Source organism: Adiantum capillus-veneris, chromosome 13 (genome assembly GCF_014529385.1).
Source record: "Adiantum capillus-veneris isolate H3 chromosome 13, ASM1452938v2, whole genome shotgun sequence".
Lineage (NCBI taxonomy): Eukaryota > Viridiplantae > Streptophyta > Polypodiopsida > Polypodiales > Pteridaceae > Adiantum > Adiantum capillus-veneris.
The window spans coordinates 21,037,040-21,053,661 of NC_140943.1; the positions used below are offsets into that span (position 1 = coordinate 21,037,040).

General features: G+C 42.8%; 1 protein-coding gene across 1 annotated transcript; it reads right to left on the reverse strand.

The window, feature by feature from the left end:
• Positions 1-11,619: 11,619 nt before the first annotated feature.
• On the reverse strand, positions 11,620-15,486 carry LOC147443684 (uncharacterized). Its single transcript, XM_086526490.1, has 2 exons — positions 12,431-15,486; positions 11,620-12,345 (listed from the first exon to the last, which is right to left on the reverse strand). The coding sequence occupies exons 1-2, from the start codon at positions 15,266-15,268 to the stop codon at positions 12,337-12,339; spliced, it is 2,847 nt and encodes a 948-aa protein (XP_086382616.1). The 5' UTR covers positions 15,269-15,486; the 3' UTR covers positions 11,620-12,336.
• Positions 15,487-16,622: the final 1,136 nt, after the last annotated feature.

Consider the following 16,622-nt stretch of genomic DNA (forward strand, 5'->3'; position numbering starts at 1 on the left):
GCAATGTCTGGCCTTGTCCAGACCATAGCATACATTAGAGAACCTACCGCTGCAGCATATGGAACTTTAGACATATAGGCTATCTCCTCTTGTGTCTTTGGACACATATCCTTCGTTAGTTTAAAACGACCAGCCAAAGGTGTAGAAACTGGTTTTGCATTTTGCATTGCAAACCTTTCTAGTACCTTCTTGATGTAATCTTCTTGAGATAGCTTTATTGTCTTCTTCGTCCTATCCCTTGATATTTTCATACCCAGTATCCTCTTTGCAGCACCTAAATCTTTCATTGAAAAATATTTGGACAGCTCCTCTTTTAGGTCTTTGATGTCCTGCATGTTAGCACTTGCAATCAACATGTCATCAACATACAACATTAGGATGATGAATTTCCCATCTCCCAAATTCTCCGTGTAGACGTAGTGATCCGAGTTGCATCTTGTGAATCCATGATCCAACATCCATCGATCAAACTTCAAGTACCATTGTCTTGATGCTTGCTTTAAACCATACAAGCTCTTCTTTAATCTGCAAATCATTTTCTCCGTACCTTTTACTTCATACCCCTTTGGTTGAAGCATGTAGATTTCCTCCTCTAAGTCACCGTGAGGGAATGCCGTATTTACATCCATTTGCTCGAGATTTAGATCATGAGCAGCCACAAGGCTTAAGACAAGCCTAATTGAGTTCATTTTTACAACAGGAGAAAATATTTCATTGAAGTCAATACCTTTCTTTTGAGAAAAACCTTTTACCACAAGCCTAGACTTGTACCTTTTCTTCCCACCTTCTTCTTCCTTTAGCTTGTACACCCATTTGTTTTGAAGTGCCCGCTTACCTTTAGGCAACTCAACCAACTCCCATGTTTGGTTGCGATGTAGTGAGTCCATCTCCACTTGCATGCTCTTCGTCCATTCTTCTTTGGATTCATGTTGCATAGCTTCTTCATATGATTCCGACTCTCCAGAATCTGAGATCAAGAGATGGTTGAAGGAAGGAACAAACCTTTCTGGAGGTCTACTTGCTCTTGTAGATCTTCGGGGAATAGGTTGAGGGTCCTCATTTGGTTGACGTTGTTGCACATTGTCACCGTTTGCAGTCCTTGAGTCTTCACCATCCTCAAGCTCCATGTACTCATCACCTATTTCTTTTGTTTGTTTTCTTTCCAAGTAATCTTTGTACATATTTTGTTCTTTAAAAATTACATCCCTACTCCTTAAGATTTTACCATCTTCAGGATTCCATAGGCGATACCCAAAGTCTCCTTCTCCATAGCCAATGAAGAAACACGTTTTGGACTTTGCATCTAACTTTGATCTTAGGCTTCTATCTATGTGCATGAAAGCCTCACACCCAAACACTTTGAGAAATGCATAATTCATTGGTTTACCTGTCCATGCCTATTCTGGAACACCCCCATCCAATGCCGTTGAGGGTGACCGATTGATTAAGTACACAGACGTACTTACAGCTTCCGCCCAAACCTCAAACGATAGGCCTGCATGTAGCCGCATGCTTTGTGCTCATTCCATGATTGTCCTGTTCATCCTTTCCGAAATCCCATTTTGTTGAGGTGTCCTTGGGGTTGTCCTTTGCCTCCGAATGCCATTGCTAGCACAAAAGCTTTCAAAAGCTTGGCTGCAATATTCGCCTCCATTGTCGGATCTGAGGCATTTAACCTTGGTACCTGTTTCATTCTCCACAAAGGCTTTCCACCTTTGAAATATGGAAAATACATCGGATTTATTCTTCATGACATAAGCCCATGTTTTTCTAGTCGCATCGTCTATGAATGTTACATAGTACAATGAGCCACCAAGTCATGGTGTACTTGCAGGACCCCAAACATCAGAATGAACCAACTCAAGTTTTTTATTTTTTCTTTCATTTCCTGATTTTTGAAATTTTATCCTCTTTTGTTTACCATAAACACAATCTTCACAGAACTCTAAGTCCACTTCTTTCAAACCTGGTAGAAGCTTCTTTGTTTGAAGGATTTGCATTCCTTTGGCACTCATATGCCCAAGTCGGTAGTGCCACACCGCACTGTCAACTTCTGTAGTTGTTGCACAAGCTGAAGGTTGCGTGCTAACAGTACACAAGTGAAGTGTACCGACTTTTTCACCCTTGGCAACCACCAAAGATCCCTTTGAGATCTTCCACCGTTTGTTTCGGAATGCAATGTTGTGACCTTCATCGTCCAATTGTCTTGTAGAGATCAAATTTTTGCGAAGAGAAGGAACATGCCTAACATCTTTAAGCTTCCATTCATTTCCGTTAGCAGTTTTGACAGAAACTGTACCTTTTCCGACAATCTCACAAGCTTCATCATCTCCCAAGTATACATACCCAAAATTACCTTTGGTGTAGTCTTGGAAATTTTGCTTGTGTGGTGTCGCATGGAATGAAGCCCCGGAATCTACTATCCAGGAATTAGACACATTGTCTAAAGAGAGAATTAGAGCATCGTGCTCTACTTTACCTGCCACATTGGCCTCCGATGTTGGCTTGTTTTCTTGAGACTCTGTCTCCTTCTTCTTCTTGGACCAGCAATCCTTCTTGACGTGGCCCTTCTTGCCGAAGTTCCAACATTCAAGAACTGACTTTGTGTGTGACTTGCTCCGCCTTGAGCGATCACGACCCTTTTGGTTTTTGAAGCTCTCCTTAAGCCTTCCTCTTGTTTCCACTGATAGTGCAGCACTTGATGATTCTCTTGTGCTTCTCCTTCGCATTTCCTCGCTTAGGAGAACACCCACAACATCATCAAACTTAAGAGTATTTGTGCCAGAGATAGAATTACTTAGAGCCATCACAAGGCTGTCCCAACTATCCTGTAGAGATGATAGTTTAAGGAGAGCTCGCACTTCATCATCGAAATTGATTTTCACTGATCGAAGTTGACTTATGTTTGTGTTAAAGTCATTTAGGTGAGCGATGATAAATGAGGAACTACTTCTTTCTCCTATAAATGTTTCTTCTTCCTCTTCCCTACCCTCATTCTCCACTAGCTCTCTCCACCTTCGAAGGTGTTTGAGGCCTTGGGACTGAGGCTTGGGATAGTTACTTCTTTTTGCAAATTTTATGTTATGCTCGTGATGCATAAATCTTTCCATCTTCATTGCATCACCTAGGTAACAAGGAGCACAAAGATTGTATTGTACCAAGTCTCTCTTGATGGGAGAATCTATAATACAAATGCCTATTGGAGGGGGGACCGGCTCCACATAAATCCGGTCCTCAAACCAAGTCTATCCATGGGAATACGAGAATATGGACAATAGTCAACAGGTTTAGCAAGCAAGCACACTTTATTCATGTCAAAAAGACTATCAAGACACACCAAATGGCAACTCTCTTCATATCTCTGATTTTCAAACACCATAGATTGCCAATATCCATCGTGTCAAATAGAGATCCTAGAATGACCATTAATTTTTGGAAAGGTCTCTTTGAAAATCTAGGTACAGGATTGAATTTATCTTCGTTGTATCACCCACAAACGGATGGCCAAAGTGAGTACTTACCTCTTGTAGAGTATGCGTACAATACTATTGTCCATATTTCTACGGGAAAAGCACCTTTTGAAATCATTGAGAGAAGACCTAAAAGACTCTTGCTACTTAGAGTACATAGAAAGATCTTCGTTGCCAATGAGTATAGCCGTGACCTACAAGAATTCGAAAGATTAAAGAGGCTATATCCATATATAATGGAAATGAGAATAGTAAAATTGAGAGAATTAGAGACAACATTTTTGTGAGACTACTTTGAGAGCATAGAGGGTGAACTTAATTGACAGTAGCAACATAATCATAGTACTTAAATAGCTTGGCATGAACAATACTTTTGCAAAAGAGAGAGAGTTTAGAGAACATTAGGCATTTGTATTATAGATTCTCCCATCAAGAGAGACTTGGTACAATACAATCTTTGTGTTCCTTGTGACCTAGGTGATGGAATGAATATGGAAAGCTTCATGCATCATGAGAATAACATAAACTTTGCAAAAAGCATTAACTATCCCAAGCCTCAGTCCCAAGGCCTCAAACACCTTCGAAGGGGGAGAGAGCTAGCGGGCAATGAGGGTAGGGAAGAGGAAGAAGAAACATTTCATAGGAGAAAGAAGTAGTTCCTCACTTATCATCACTCTTCTTGCTAGCATACATAATAGCATAGTAATAAAGATGGAGAAAATGGCAAGCTTAATCATTGAAGCATGGCTCTTGGTTGAATTTGCATTCCATAGCCAAGAGTGTTGGTGTAGGCTCTCAACTTCTCTACTAGCTTCGAGAAGGAGATGGAGCTCTTGCACTTTGCACTTCATAGTGCACACAATGAGTGTGTGTGTGTGTGTGGGGGGGGGGGGGGGGGGGGGAGTATACCCCCCAAGCAACCCGCCTTCTTGCTTTAGTCGACCCCCCTTGTAGCTAATGCTTGATGCTCATTGGAACCTTCCAAGCCTAGCCAATCACATGCAAGAGGCATATCAAGCAACAAGGGTAGGCTTGGGACGAGTGTCCCCCTTTCCCCTTTGAGAGAGAGGACTTGATAAATGATAAAATAATTAATTAAATTAACTAGTTTATCATTGGACCCCGGGGAGGCCAACCAATAGGTTTTAGGCACACCATGAGGGCAACATGGGTAGGGACTTGACATGTGTCCTTGTTGCCTCTTGAAGCTTGGGCTTACATTGTGTGTGTTTATGTTTGATTATCTAACAATAGTTTGATTTAACAAACTATTGAACCATACAATGGGACTCGAGACCAGACAAGGTTTGCATGAAAAATTACATCTTTATAGTAAAAAATGACAGAGACAAGATTGTACAAATGACAAAATTTTAGACTGGATGTATTGTATATGTATACTTATCAGAGAAGTGTTTACAAGTACAAAACCAAACACTGGATGATCTCCAACTATTACTGCATTTCCCTTCGTAATCCCAAGGAAGGAACCTCTTACCTGCCACCATCCAAGAACACAAGCACGTCAGTACTGGCATTACTTGGGAAGACAGGTGTCAATGACCCCTTCCTCTTGTTATCGGTGTCCAAAATTACAAAGACGCTAACAGCTAAGCAGAGATTAAAATTATAGCAAAAAGAAAATGAGCCATATTTTTTATATTCTTAAGATTGTGTATGCTTAGCTTGCAGTCTATGAAAAATCTTCTTTCTTCTATGTTATGAGGTCTCCTTATAAGCCAAGGTACCCACAACTATCAAATGTCAAGAGTTTACTAACATTTATGCATCATTCTATCTTCTAGTTTACCAATTTCTATAAAGTAAAAATTTGGGCAACATCTCCTTTGTATCACGGAAAATATTTCAAATTTCCAGTCAAAAGCCATCTCTGTCAAGACCCTCACATGAGGTTTAAGGCTCTAGAAACCAATGCAAATGTGTTATTTTCAAGTCAAAAAATCCATCAAGCCAAACTTGGTTAGTAGAAGTTAATTATGTTATTCAATAAATATTGTCATCATTTACAGTAAGTCAATAAATTTTTCTATCCAACCAAGGTATGCAACAAGGTTCTAGTCTTTTCACAATGTCCTTTCATTTTAATGGCAAACATTTAATGAAGATACTTTTACAATTGCAAGAGATTTTGACAACATTTATCCTATTTTTCGACTATATTTACATTACTCAAAAGCAAGCCAATTGAGTGGATCCCCTCACAAGAGGATTTAAGGCCATTGATGGTAATCAAAGTTACTATCTAAAGAGTTACATCAACATCTAATCAACCAAAGGTTCATCCATACAATTGTGAATTCTCAACTTACGAGCCCTTCATTAACCAAGATCGAGAACAAGTAGCATCAAATTCCCATGTACTGTATGATAAATATCATTGTATGTGGTTTATGTGCATAAAAATAGTCATGCATTTGTGAATTTTTTTATCAAGATACACCAATAAATTTTAGGTGCAAACAATTCAGGCACACTTTAATCAATGTCATCATCTATCACTCGTTCACATATCTGTGATTATACGAAAGGCTGCCATCATCCTTCTTTCAGAGTCAGCTACTTATGACTTCATCTAAGGCTTCAAGGCATGTGAATGTAAAGCTACATAGTAATTCATGTGGTTTTTTTATAAATCCAAAGCAATATTACAGAGAAACATATATAAAGATCACATTTTCAAAAAAAATCCATTATTACCACCTCATCCAAGATCCTCAGCAGAGGCCCAAGGTATATCTGTCATATAAATTGAGCCAAATATGTAAAAAGAGGTTGATTGCGGTAAAGCCAAAAAACCTATCTACTAGTAGCCCCATGCAAATTCAAAACCATGTGTTGATCAAATATTGGGCTAGCCTAAGCCAGTTTTGCCCATGACCAACTATTATTACTTTATACTTATCAGCATCAAAAATCAAAACTCAAAATAAAACCCATACCGATCATGAAAATCAATATGAAAGATGCCATGTGACCTCTTAATACATGCTCAAGATTGTAAACCCATATGGTAATGTTCATATGTGTGAATCTAAAAGAATAAGATCACTCTAGACCATGTTAGAGATCATGAGTTCATTCCAGTGCTAGCCCGTAAGGTCAAAAGACGAAGAAGTCCAGTATTTTTCATTCACATACAGCAATTCTGAAGTCTATTAAAACCCTCTTTTGGATGGAGTAGACTAGCTATGTATGTTCAATTATCACTTAGACCAGTCTTGAATAGTCAAGACAGCCCAATCCTCACACCTATTATGCTAACGATAATCATAAAAGATCCATACATTTTTTCTTACTTTTTCCAAGTCTCAAGAGCAAGCAGATACCTCTGTTTTAAGCTAAGCAGTATTTATCAAAAATAATACAGCCGATGTTTAGGATTGATTAACTCCAAGTCTAAAGGGTACTAGACGTGAAGCATATCACTATGAAGAACGGTCGAAATAAACATTGAACACTCAATTACTACTCATCATAGAAATTATTTTTTTAGGAGACAAACTTGTATAATACATACAACTCAAAAATATGACTCAATAAGCCAGTAATTAAATTGACAAGGTAATTGTACTGAGTAGGTGCCGATGCACCTACCTGTGTTGAGGTGCTCTCCTTTGCATATTTTTCCATGCACAAAAAATGGAAGGTGGCCATACGCCAATGATCATATTCCGTCTGCTTCTATGAAACAGGGGTTGTATTGTAGTTGAGCAAAGGTCAGGTTCTTGATCAGCATCGGGTCCAACTTCGGAATCCCCGTTGTCGCTGTTTTGTTTGTGTGTGTGTGTGTGTGTGTGTGTGTGTGTGTGTGTGTGTGTGTGTGTGTGTGTGTGTGTGTGTGTGTGTGTGTGTGTGTGTGTGCGTGCGTGCGTGCGTGCGTGCGTGCGTGCGTGCGTGCGTGTGTGTGTGTGTGTGTGTGTGTGTGTGTGTGAGCGAGAGAGAGAGAGAGAGAGAGAGAGAGAGAGAGAAGCGAAAGCAAAAGCGTGTAAAGTAATCGCCGCACGCACAAGAAGAAATACTACATGGTGCTCTGGGAGAGGCGAAGCTCCTCAGGCGCAAAAACAAACAAAAAAAGGCCTGACGGGTGGGGGGTAGCGAGTAAGCTTTATGTGGGAGGGTGAGATATTATGGAAAATACAATGATGCCAGCACTGAGAAAAAGAGGTGGGGTAGCACCAAAAACCTTAAGAAGGGATAGAGAAAGTATATGGCTGCACATGCATGGCCAATTAAAGAGACGAATTGCTTACATAGTTAAGTCACCAAAATTGTTGCTGATGTGTGATAAATGCATAAGATATCGTTGGTAGGAGATAATGGTGGGAGAGGGAGTAGGTAGAACCAACATTTAAATCTGGGTAGCTGTAGGTGCTACAATATTGCATGTTCCAGCTTTGAAACTATGTGGTCTACCTACTGTCAGATGGATCCATCAATTCTCACAAGAGGTTCATCAAATTCCTTAACTGTCAACTTGTTTAATAATGTATGACATCTTGGTGATATAAAGTAAACATCCACTAACCAAGTCTTCAGAAAAGATTACGAGCCTGCATTCATGTGTGTGTAGACCCTTAGGTAATTACGAACACGCAAGTGGGGACACGGTTAAAGCCTTAACTAGAGAGCATAGTCATCAAACAGTTGTGAAAGATAGTGGCCCGTGTAGCTGTGTGGGTGTAAGTTATGTGTTCATGATAATTATCACTTCTCCTAGCTATACTAGTGTGTGTGTGTGTGTGTGTGTGTGTGTGTGTGTGTGTGTGTGTGTTCTCTCTTATCCCCCTAGCTTTAGGGCTCACCTCCCCCTTGTGTAGGGATACTTTGACTTTGTGGAACACAAGCACCTTAGTCAGCAAGCATGACAAAGCACCTCAAGCTTGGGTAGTGTTCCCACAAGCACCTCAAGCTCCCTAGTTGGCAAGCACGACAACCACCTCAAGCATCTTAGTCAGCAAGCATGACAAGCACCTCAAGCACATTAGTCAACAAGCACGACAAGCACCTCAAACTTAGGCCGGGTTCCCACGTGAAGCACAGCCCTAACTTACCTAAGTTCAAAGGACTTTTTACACTAGCCATTGGAGGTCTTTAATGAAGCTAACCCTAAGGTAATTAAGCTCCATTAGTTAACCTTGCTCTTTGATAGATCATCTCTCATTTGGGTCCCTTTACCATTGGCTGCGTGTCGAAATAGACCGGAAAGCACATGTCTATATTCTAACCCTTGTTCCCCTGTATTCTCCCACATCAAATGATCAGTTTAATATGAGAAAATCATTTGAGTTGGTTAGATATTAGATTTTATGACATTACCTCTCTCTTGAAATCATAGTCGTCCTCGACTATGAAGTAGAAGAGATAAAGCCTTAGTCATTAGTCAGTCTTTCTTAGCGGGCTTTAAGACCTTAGGGTTAGCTTCAATGAAGACCTCTAATGGCTAGCGTTAAAAGTCCTTTGACATTAGGTAAGTTAGGGTTGTGCTTGAGGTGAGAACCAGGCCCAAGCTTGAGATCCTTGTCGTGCTTGCTGACTAAGATGCTTGAGGTGCTTGTCGTGCTTGCCGAATAGGAAACTTGAGGTGCTTGTGGGAACACTACCCAAACTTGAGGTGCTTTGTCGTACTTGCTGACTAAGGTGCTTGTGTACCAAAGTCAACATACTCCCTACTCATGAGGGGGCGAGCCCTAAAGCTAGGGGGATGAGAGAGAACACACACACACACACACACACACACACACACAAGGTAAGCCCAAGCCTCAAGAGGCAACAAGGACACATGTATGGCCCCTACCCATGTTGCCCACATGGTGTGCTTAAATCCTATTAATTGGCCTCCCAAGGGGTTTAATGATAATTTAGTTGATTTAAATAATTGTTTTTGCATTTATCAAGTCCTCTCTCTCAAAGGGGAAAGGGAGACACTTGTCCCAAGACTACCCTTGTTACTTGATATGCCTCTTGCATGTGATTGGCTAGGCCTGGAGCAGGCCTGGAGGGGTCCAATGAGCTTCAAGCATGAGCTACAAGGGGAGGTTGACCAAAGCAAGAAGGGGGTTAGCTTGGGGGGTATACTCTCCCACACTCACACACAAGCTCTTTGTGTTAAGTGCAAAGTGCAAGAGCTCCATCTCCTTCTCCAAGCCAGTAGAGAAGTTGAGAGCCTACACCAACACTCTTGGCTATGGAATGCAAATCCAACCAAGAGCCATGCTTTAATGCTTAAGCTTGTTATTTTCTCCAGCTTCATTACTATGCAATTATGTATGCTAGCAAGAAGAGTGATGATAAGTGAGGAACTATTTCTTTCTCCTATGAATGTTTCTTCTTCCTCTTCCCTACCATCGTTCTCGCTAGCTCTCTCCACCTCGAAGGTGTTTGAGGCATTGGGATTGAAGCTTGGGATAGTTAATGCTTTGTACAAATTTTATGTTATGCTCGTGATGCATGAAGCTTTCCATCTTCATGGCATCACCTACGTCACAAAGAACACATACATTGTATTGTACCAAATCTCTCTTGATGGAAGAATTTATAATACAAATGCCTATTGGAGGGGGGACCAACTCTACATACATCCGGTCCTCAACTATTGTCAAGTTCTCTAAACTCTCTCTCTTTTGCAAAAGTATTGTTCATGCCAAGTTAATTAAGTACTATGTTTATGTTGCTACCACCAATGAAGTTTGCCCTCTATGCTCTCAAAGTAGTCCCACAAGAATGTTCTCTCTAATTCTCTAATTCCGTTATACTCAAAGTTCATATGCCATTTCCATTACAAACACTTTATAGTTTTTTGCTACCTTGCAATAATCACAATTGCCTTGTCCTAGTAATAATCCAACACAAGGTATGTTGAGGTGACATGTAGGTGTCGTACTCAATTGATCTAGAAAGTTAGAAATTAAGCCAACGTCCAATCTCTTGTGACTACCTTCTTATCTATCCCAACCTTGCCCAAAACCTCATCACTAAGTTGTCCGAGCCAAATGAGCAAAAGTTCCCCAAACTCAACACAAGAAGACCACCATTTCAATGTGGCTTGCTCTCACAAGAAGTTCGACATTTTCCAATGTGAGAAAGGAGCTCTTTTCTTCATGATTTTTCACTGTATCATTCAACATCATGAGCTATTGTGAGTGAGGTAGTGCTCTTTTCTCATGATTATTCATTGTAGCATGCAATATTATGAGCTGCAACGCAGGAGGGAGTACATGCCTAGTCACGTCCGGTCAGGGGCATGGGAGTGCTTGCGAGCGATGGAGTGTGTGCCTAACTAGGTGCAATTTGGGACAAGGACCCCAGGCCAGCAACTATCATTTCCCCAACCACACTTGGCTAAGCACGTGCTCCTCCCCCTCGCAACTAGTGATGTTGCCATAGTCTTCATTGTGAGAATTATGATGCACATTTGTCTAAAACTTCTTGCGCCAAACTATGGAGACAATACGATGTCTTCCTACATGCACAAGTCTTCATCACTACGACAAAAACTATTGGAGCTTGAAACATATCCTGAAAGGTTTAACACATGAAAGTAACAATGCTGATTGTAATTTGATTCTAAACCATTGCACACATTAACACAAAAAACACTACCAATCTCAACTCGACTATGAACCCAAAGTACAAAGCAAATGCCGAAAGGAGGAAGACAAAGCAATCAACATCCAAAACCTACATGAGGCGTGCGTTCAGCCGGAACATTTGCCATTTACAACATGAAAAATTGCATAGCACCTACCCAGCACACACATAAACAAGCAGGGATATGGCTGGACATAAGAAAGGCTCAAAGCTCAAGCCTAAGTCACCCAGCAAAGGAGGAAGACAAAGCAATCAACATCCAAAACCTACATGAGGTGTATGTTCGGCCGAACATTTGCCACTTACAACATGAAAAATTGCATAGCACCTACCCAGCAGACACATAAACAAGCAGGGATATGGCTGGACATAAGAAAGGCTCAAAGCTCAAGCCTTAGTTTGCAACGCACTAGGTGTGATGATTAAGTTGGTGGATTTTTCCCTCTTTCTACTATAAGATGAAACTTTTGAGCCCCACTCAACCAACTTGCTCTTTCCTGCTTAGTACCACTTTTCATGCATGTCGAGAGTAAAGCACCCATGGAAAATGTGATACTATGTAGCAATCTGTAGTAAACAAAACCAAGAGCACAACAACAGCGGGAGACTCTCTTTGGCAAGCCAGGACTTAAAGGGTGACCTTTGCTTGAGCCAGAACAAAAGGGTGCTTCAAGCAAAGGCCGTCTTATACATGGAAGCCAAGGGGGCTTCACAGTCTCCCTTGAGAACTACATAGCCACTACTCTCGACTGTTCTCACAGAGGTGTTGTAGATCACAAACTAACACATTCCTTACATAACAATCCTGAGCTATTCAATGCGGTATAGTCTTCAAAGGGCATGTCAGCTGCAGGCAAAATTCAGCCTTTTTGTGCATTTCAGGCACAAGTAGCAGACAAACATGATATAAATGCAAAATTACAAGATCAAAGAATCCAATCGCATTCATTAGCAAGGGAGTTGGTCGCATGCTGCCCACCCTGTCTTCTCCAGAACATGACTCCATTTGTGTGAAGTATTCGGAGAACTGGGCTGGCCTTTCTGGTTGAGAGCACCATTCTGCCAATCAACCGTCCGATGCACGTGGAACAGTGCTCCGAACCAGATAGTCCACTTCCACTACAAGTTCTACTGCCACATTAAGTCGTCCAGCACTAGTATCACTCCATGCTCGGCCTGCTTTGACCACAATACAAAACAGGAAGAGATGGAAGTCCCTCTGGTGCTTATTGAGTTGGGTGGCCCATCATCCTTTTTGCTAGAATAGCTGTCAAAACCCACAAGCCAAAACAGTTGACAAACATTCAACTTGAAGACACTACTGTAGGAAAAACATTCAGAATGAATTTCACCTTGTATGTCCCTCCATCGCTTGGGCGACGAAAGCCACCACTCTCAATGTAAGGAGAAGAAAATAATTTTGATGTTGGACCACCACCAACCTCTTTTCTCCATGAGCTAGGCGACCTAGGCCGCATCATTTTTCTGTCTTGATTCAACTCACTCTCACCAACAAGTCGTGACTCTACCTCTGGATAAGAAGTAGCCCCCTCACCGGGAGTCTTGTAGGTCCACGAGGACACGGACAAGGCCGAGGAAGGACGAGCAAGCTTTGAACCAGAATCCTCTTCTCCCCATGTTATATCACCATCTCTATCAGGAACAGGAGCCATACCTTCTAACTCATATTGAGCATCACTTGGTATCTGCTCCACATCCTCTTGCTTCAGACCAACTGGTTCCACAGAGGCTTCTTTGCCTTTCTCCTCAACCTCCTCTTTCCTAGCCTCTGCTGCCCTCCTAGCGATCCGCTCTTCCAGTTCCATCAACTTCTGCTTGGCAGCCTCCTTTCTTCTTTCATCCTCAAATTCCAGTTGTTTCTTTGTATCTTCTCGTGTAGACCTCTCGTCATCGAGTTTCCTGTTGATACTTGTTGGAAATGCTCTTGTTCCAAATCCTGATGTTGATTCCCGTTTTATAGCAGGCGATTGCGCAGCAAGACTGGATCCGTGCAGCTCACTGCCTGCTACTTTCACATCCATCACCTTATCCTCGTATTTAGCTTGTCTATCCTCCTCATAAATCCTCTGTGGCCTATCAGAGTGAACTTCATGCACTTCCTTGATTGGATCAAAAGAGCTACTGCTCAGAGCTGGACTTCTAACTCTCCTGGACCCGAACATCTCTGGGTTGCTACTGTATAATTCTGTGTGTAAACTGCGAGGCGCTTTAAGATCATTACCAGAGCGCGCTTCCCTAGAAAAAAATTGGTCTCCCATTCCTGGTGATCCATATTGCTTACCATAGTGAGAATCATAGACTGAACCTGGATTGTGGGAAGGTGAAATGCCTGCAGGACTAGCAACCCCCCTGACATATGGAGGATCTGCATGACTTGAATGGCCTCTCCATGAATTATCACCATTGTTACTACTTGCATAGCCATAACCTACTTGCTTGCTTATGGCTGGATCCTGACTGTACACCTCCTTCACATCTCGGGTGTATACATTCCGATAGTCTCGGTTGTATGCCTCCTTCACATCTAGCTCATAAGTGTCTCCACTATCCCTGAAAAAAATTTCCCTGTTGTCCCTGACATCTCTGCTGTATGAGTCCCCATTGTCCTTGCTACTAGATTCCCTGTAAACTCTAGTATTTCCTTCCCTGGAATCTCTGTTGTAAACCTCCTTCACAAAAGAACGTTGGCTGTGAAACCCCTCTATACGAGGAACACCATCATGCACCAAACTAGATGATCGACCGAAAACCCTAACATCAGAACTATCTCTGGCAAGCACCCCTTGCTCCATGTAAGCATCTCCTCGTGTAATTCCACTGGTACTACTCCCTTCTCGATAGGACGAAGAGTCTCTGCTAAAATAGTTTTCCTTGGCATAAAGTGCATTTCTCATCTCTGAGTCTATCCTTCCCGCCTCTTCACCGTTGTTTGTATGAATATCCCCAGAATACTTCGGGTGGTTTATGTCTCGAGGTGCAGACACAGAGTCCCGGCGAGATGAAGCTAGCCATGTAGACTCTGAATTGGCCTGGAAACCAGATTGCCGTGCCTCAATACTGGAGCTACTCTGGCTTGCTGGCAAAGGACTTCTGTATTGAGGTCTGAAACTATGACCAGATTCTTTTGCATCATCCACCTTGCTGACATTGCCATGGCTTGGCATACCTCCAGTAGGGGGCAGCCGAAGGGCGTTGCTACCCTTATTGTTGGCACTACTCTGGGCAGAAACCCCTGCAGGAGACGACCAAGAGGGAGATCCATCAGGATTGGCATTGCTATTCAGGCCACCATATTGAGAAGGCAGCGTGGTGTGATCTGGGCCAGTGCCTCCTACATTCACTTTCTGGTATGTGCTTTCTGATTTCCCAAGTGGCCGTAAGGAGAGGGTTGGAGGCTGAGATTGAAGATTACCATCGCTGGATGGCAAGGAGTCAACTTGGACTTGCTTGTGCCCTTGTGATTGGGAGAGCTGCTGCAGCTTCAGATGCTGTTCCTTGGCATCCTGCTGCTTCTCGCGCTGCTTTTGCTGCAGATCTTTCTGCCTTGGATGCTGAGGGGGTGTGGGGGGACGAGCTACAGCTGCCTGGAGTGTAGGAAACTCTTCACCGCGAATTATAGCTAATGGCTTCTCGATCAGTAGCGGGGAAGTTGGGGGAAGCACGCGAGAAGTGGATCCAGTCTGCAGAGCAGCAGCTCTCATTGCTGGAGGTGCATATACGTCTGGTTTGCCTGTGGAGATGACCTTCAAACTTTCTCCCGCCGTATCCAGCGATCTGCTAAGCGCAGCTTTCTGATGCAAAGGAGACATATCGGTAGGGCTTTCCCCAGCTTTGGTCCAACCGGTCTGCAGGGGCGGGCTCTCCCCTTTGGTCCAGCCCACAATGGGAGGGCTACCAGCGAGGCAGCTATCTCCAGCGGAAGTCTCGCGCTTGAGGGATGGCAGATTGACAGGGCTGGGTATGCCCAGGCGAGCTTGACCTGGCTTTGGCGATGGCGGCTGAGTGCGACCGGGTCGAGAGAGTACGAGCATACCTCCAGGAGACGAAATGCGGGGCTTCCCGGAGCCGGAGGAGGTACCATTGTTACCGCTGCTGGCGGATCCGCCACGATCGGGCTTGCCGTAGGAGTCGTTGAGGTTGACAGAGGCGAACTTGTTGAGACGAGCCATCAGAGATGACAATGGAGAAGGTAGCAGAAAAACAGCATGAGCAGAAGGAGAGAAAGCCCGGCAGCTACAACGAGTGTGAGGAATGGGGTCTTCTTTACCAGTAGGGCTAGCCTAGGGTTTCTGCTGCAGAGCAAGCGCGCGCACACACACACACAGAGAGAGAGAGAGAGAGAGAGAGAGAGTTGATGTGATATTTCTGAGGATGAAGCAACATTTCTTCTGATTTTCTACTACTTTTTCATTTTTTTTGACTCACATTTCTGTGTTTTGCTTTCTGATATTCCTCTCTCCTTTCACCTTTTCGTTGACGGATGCCTTGACGGCCCCGTCAACTTTTGACGCTCATTCATCTGCATCTGAGTCGAAGATGTATACATAGCGATGAAAGAAAGAGTTACAAAGAGCTCTTAAGTTTAAGGAATGGTCATACACATGACCATTCCCGTAAAACGGGTAACCACATGTCAATCACATAGGCCAAAAACCATGGGCATAACCATTTTGCGGCTATCACATTCGGAGGGAAGGGACCCAAGACTCAACGATGACATATGTTCATGTTGACGGATGCATGTTGCATGAGGGTTTTTTTATTATAGTTGTTGACGTGTTGGAAATAGATGGAATTTTGATAGCTGAAGTGGCACACTGTTGTGTTGGGATGTTGTTTTTCATGACAATAGCAGAGCCATCATGCATCTGTCACTTGCAGCTCCTTTTTCCACCTTAGAATGCTAAGAGATTGGAGGGCCAAGATCTTCTATCCTCCAACTCTCTACCATGACAAAAGGTATATACTAGTCTTGCTCACGTATCTTGGTTTCTAGAAGTTTCTCATGTGTCTTGGTTGCAAATGGAAAATCAAGATTGTGATTCATTAGATCTTAATCAAGAACTAGGCACTTAGCTATAAATCTTAATGAATACTAGCGATTGTAGGTAGTGCTCCATACGCAAGTTGTGCTGATCTTCTCCTCAATTTCTCACCCTTCCAATGATGCACCTTTCGTGCCGTGGGGTCGACCTTAAATTAAAACTAGTCGACCCCACGACACGAAAGGTGCATCATTGGAAGGGTGAGAAATTGAGGAGAAGATCGGCACAACTTGCGTATGGAGCACTACCTACAATCGTGCCAACATTGAATAGAGCTCCTTAGTCACGATTGAGATAATGAATGAATCAGTGAATGGTTAATATATCAATAGGTGATCTAACATAAATTGGTTGGGGTACCTTGACCCCTTACCCACGGCACGAAAGGTGTATCACTGGGAGGGTGAGAAATTGAGGAGAAGATTGGCACAAGTTATGTATGGAGCACTACCTACAATCGCGGCAACATCGAATAGAG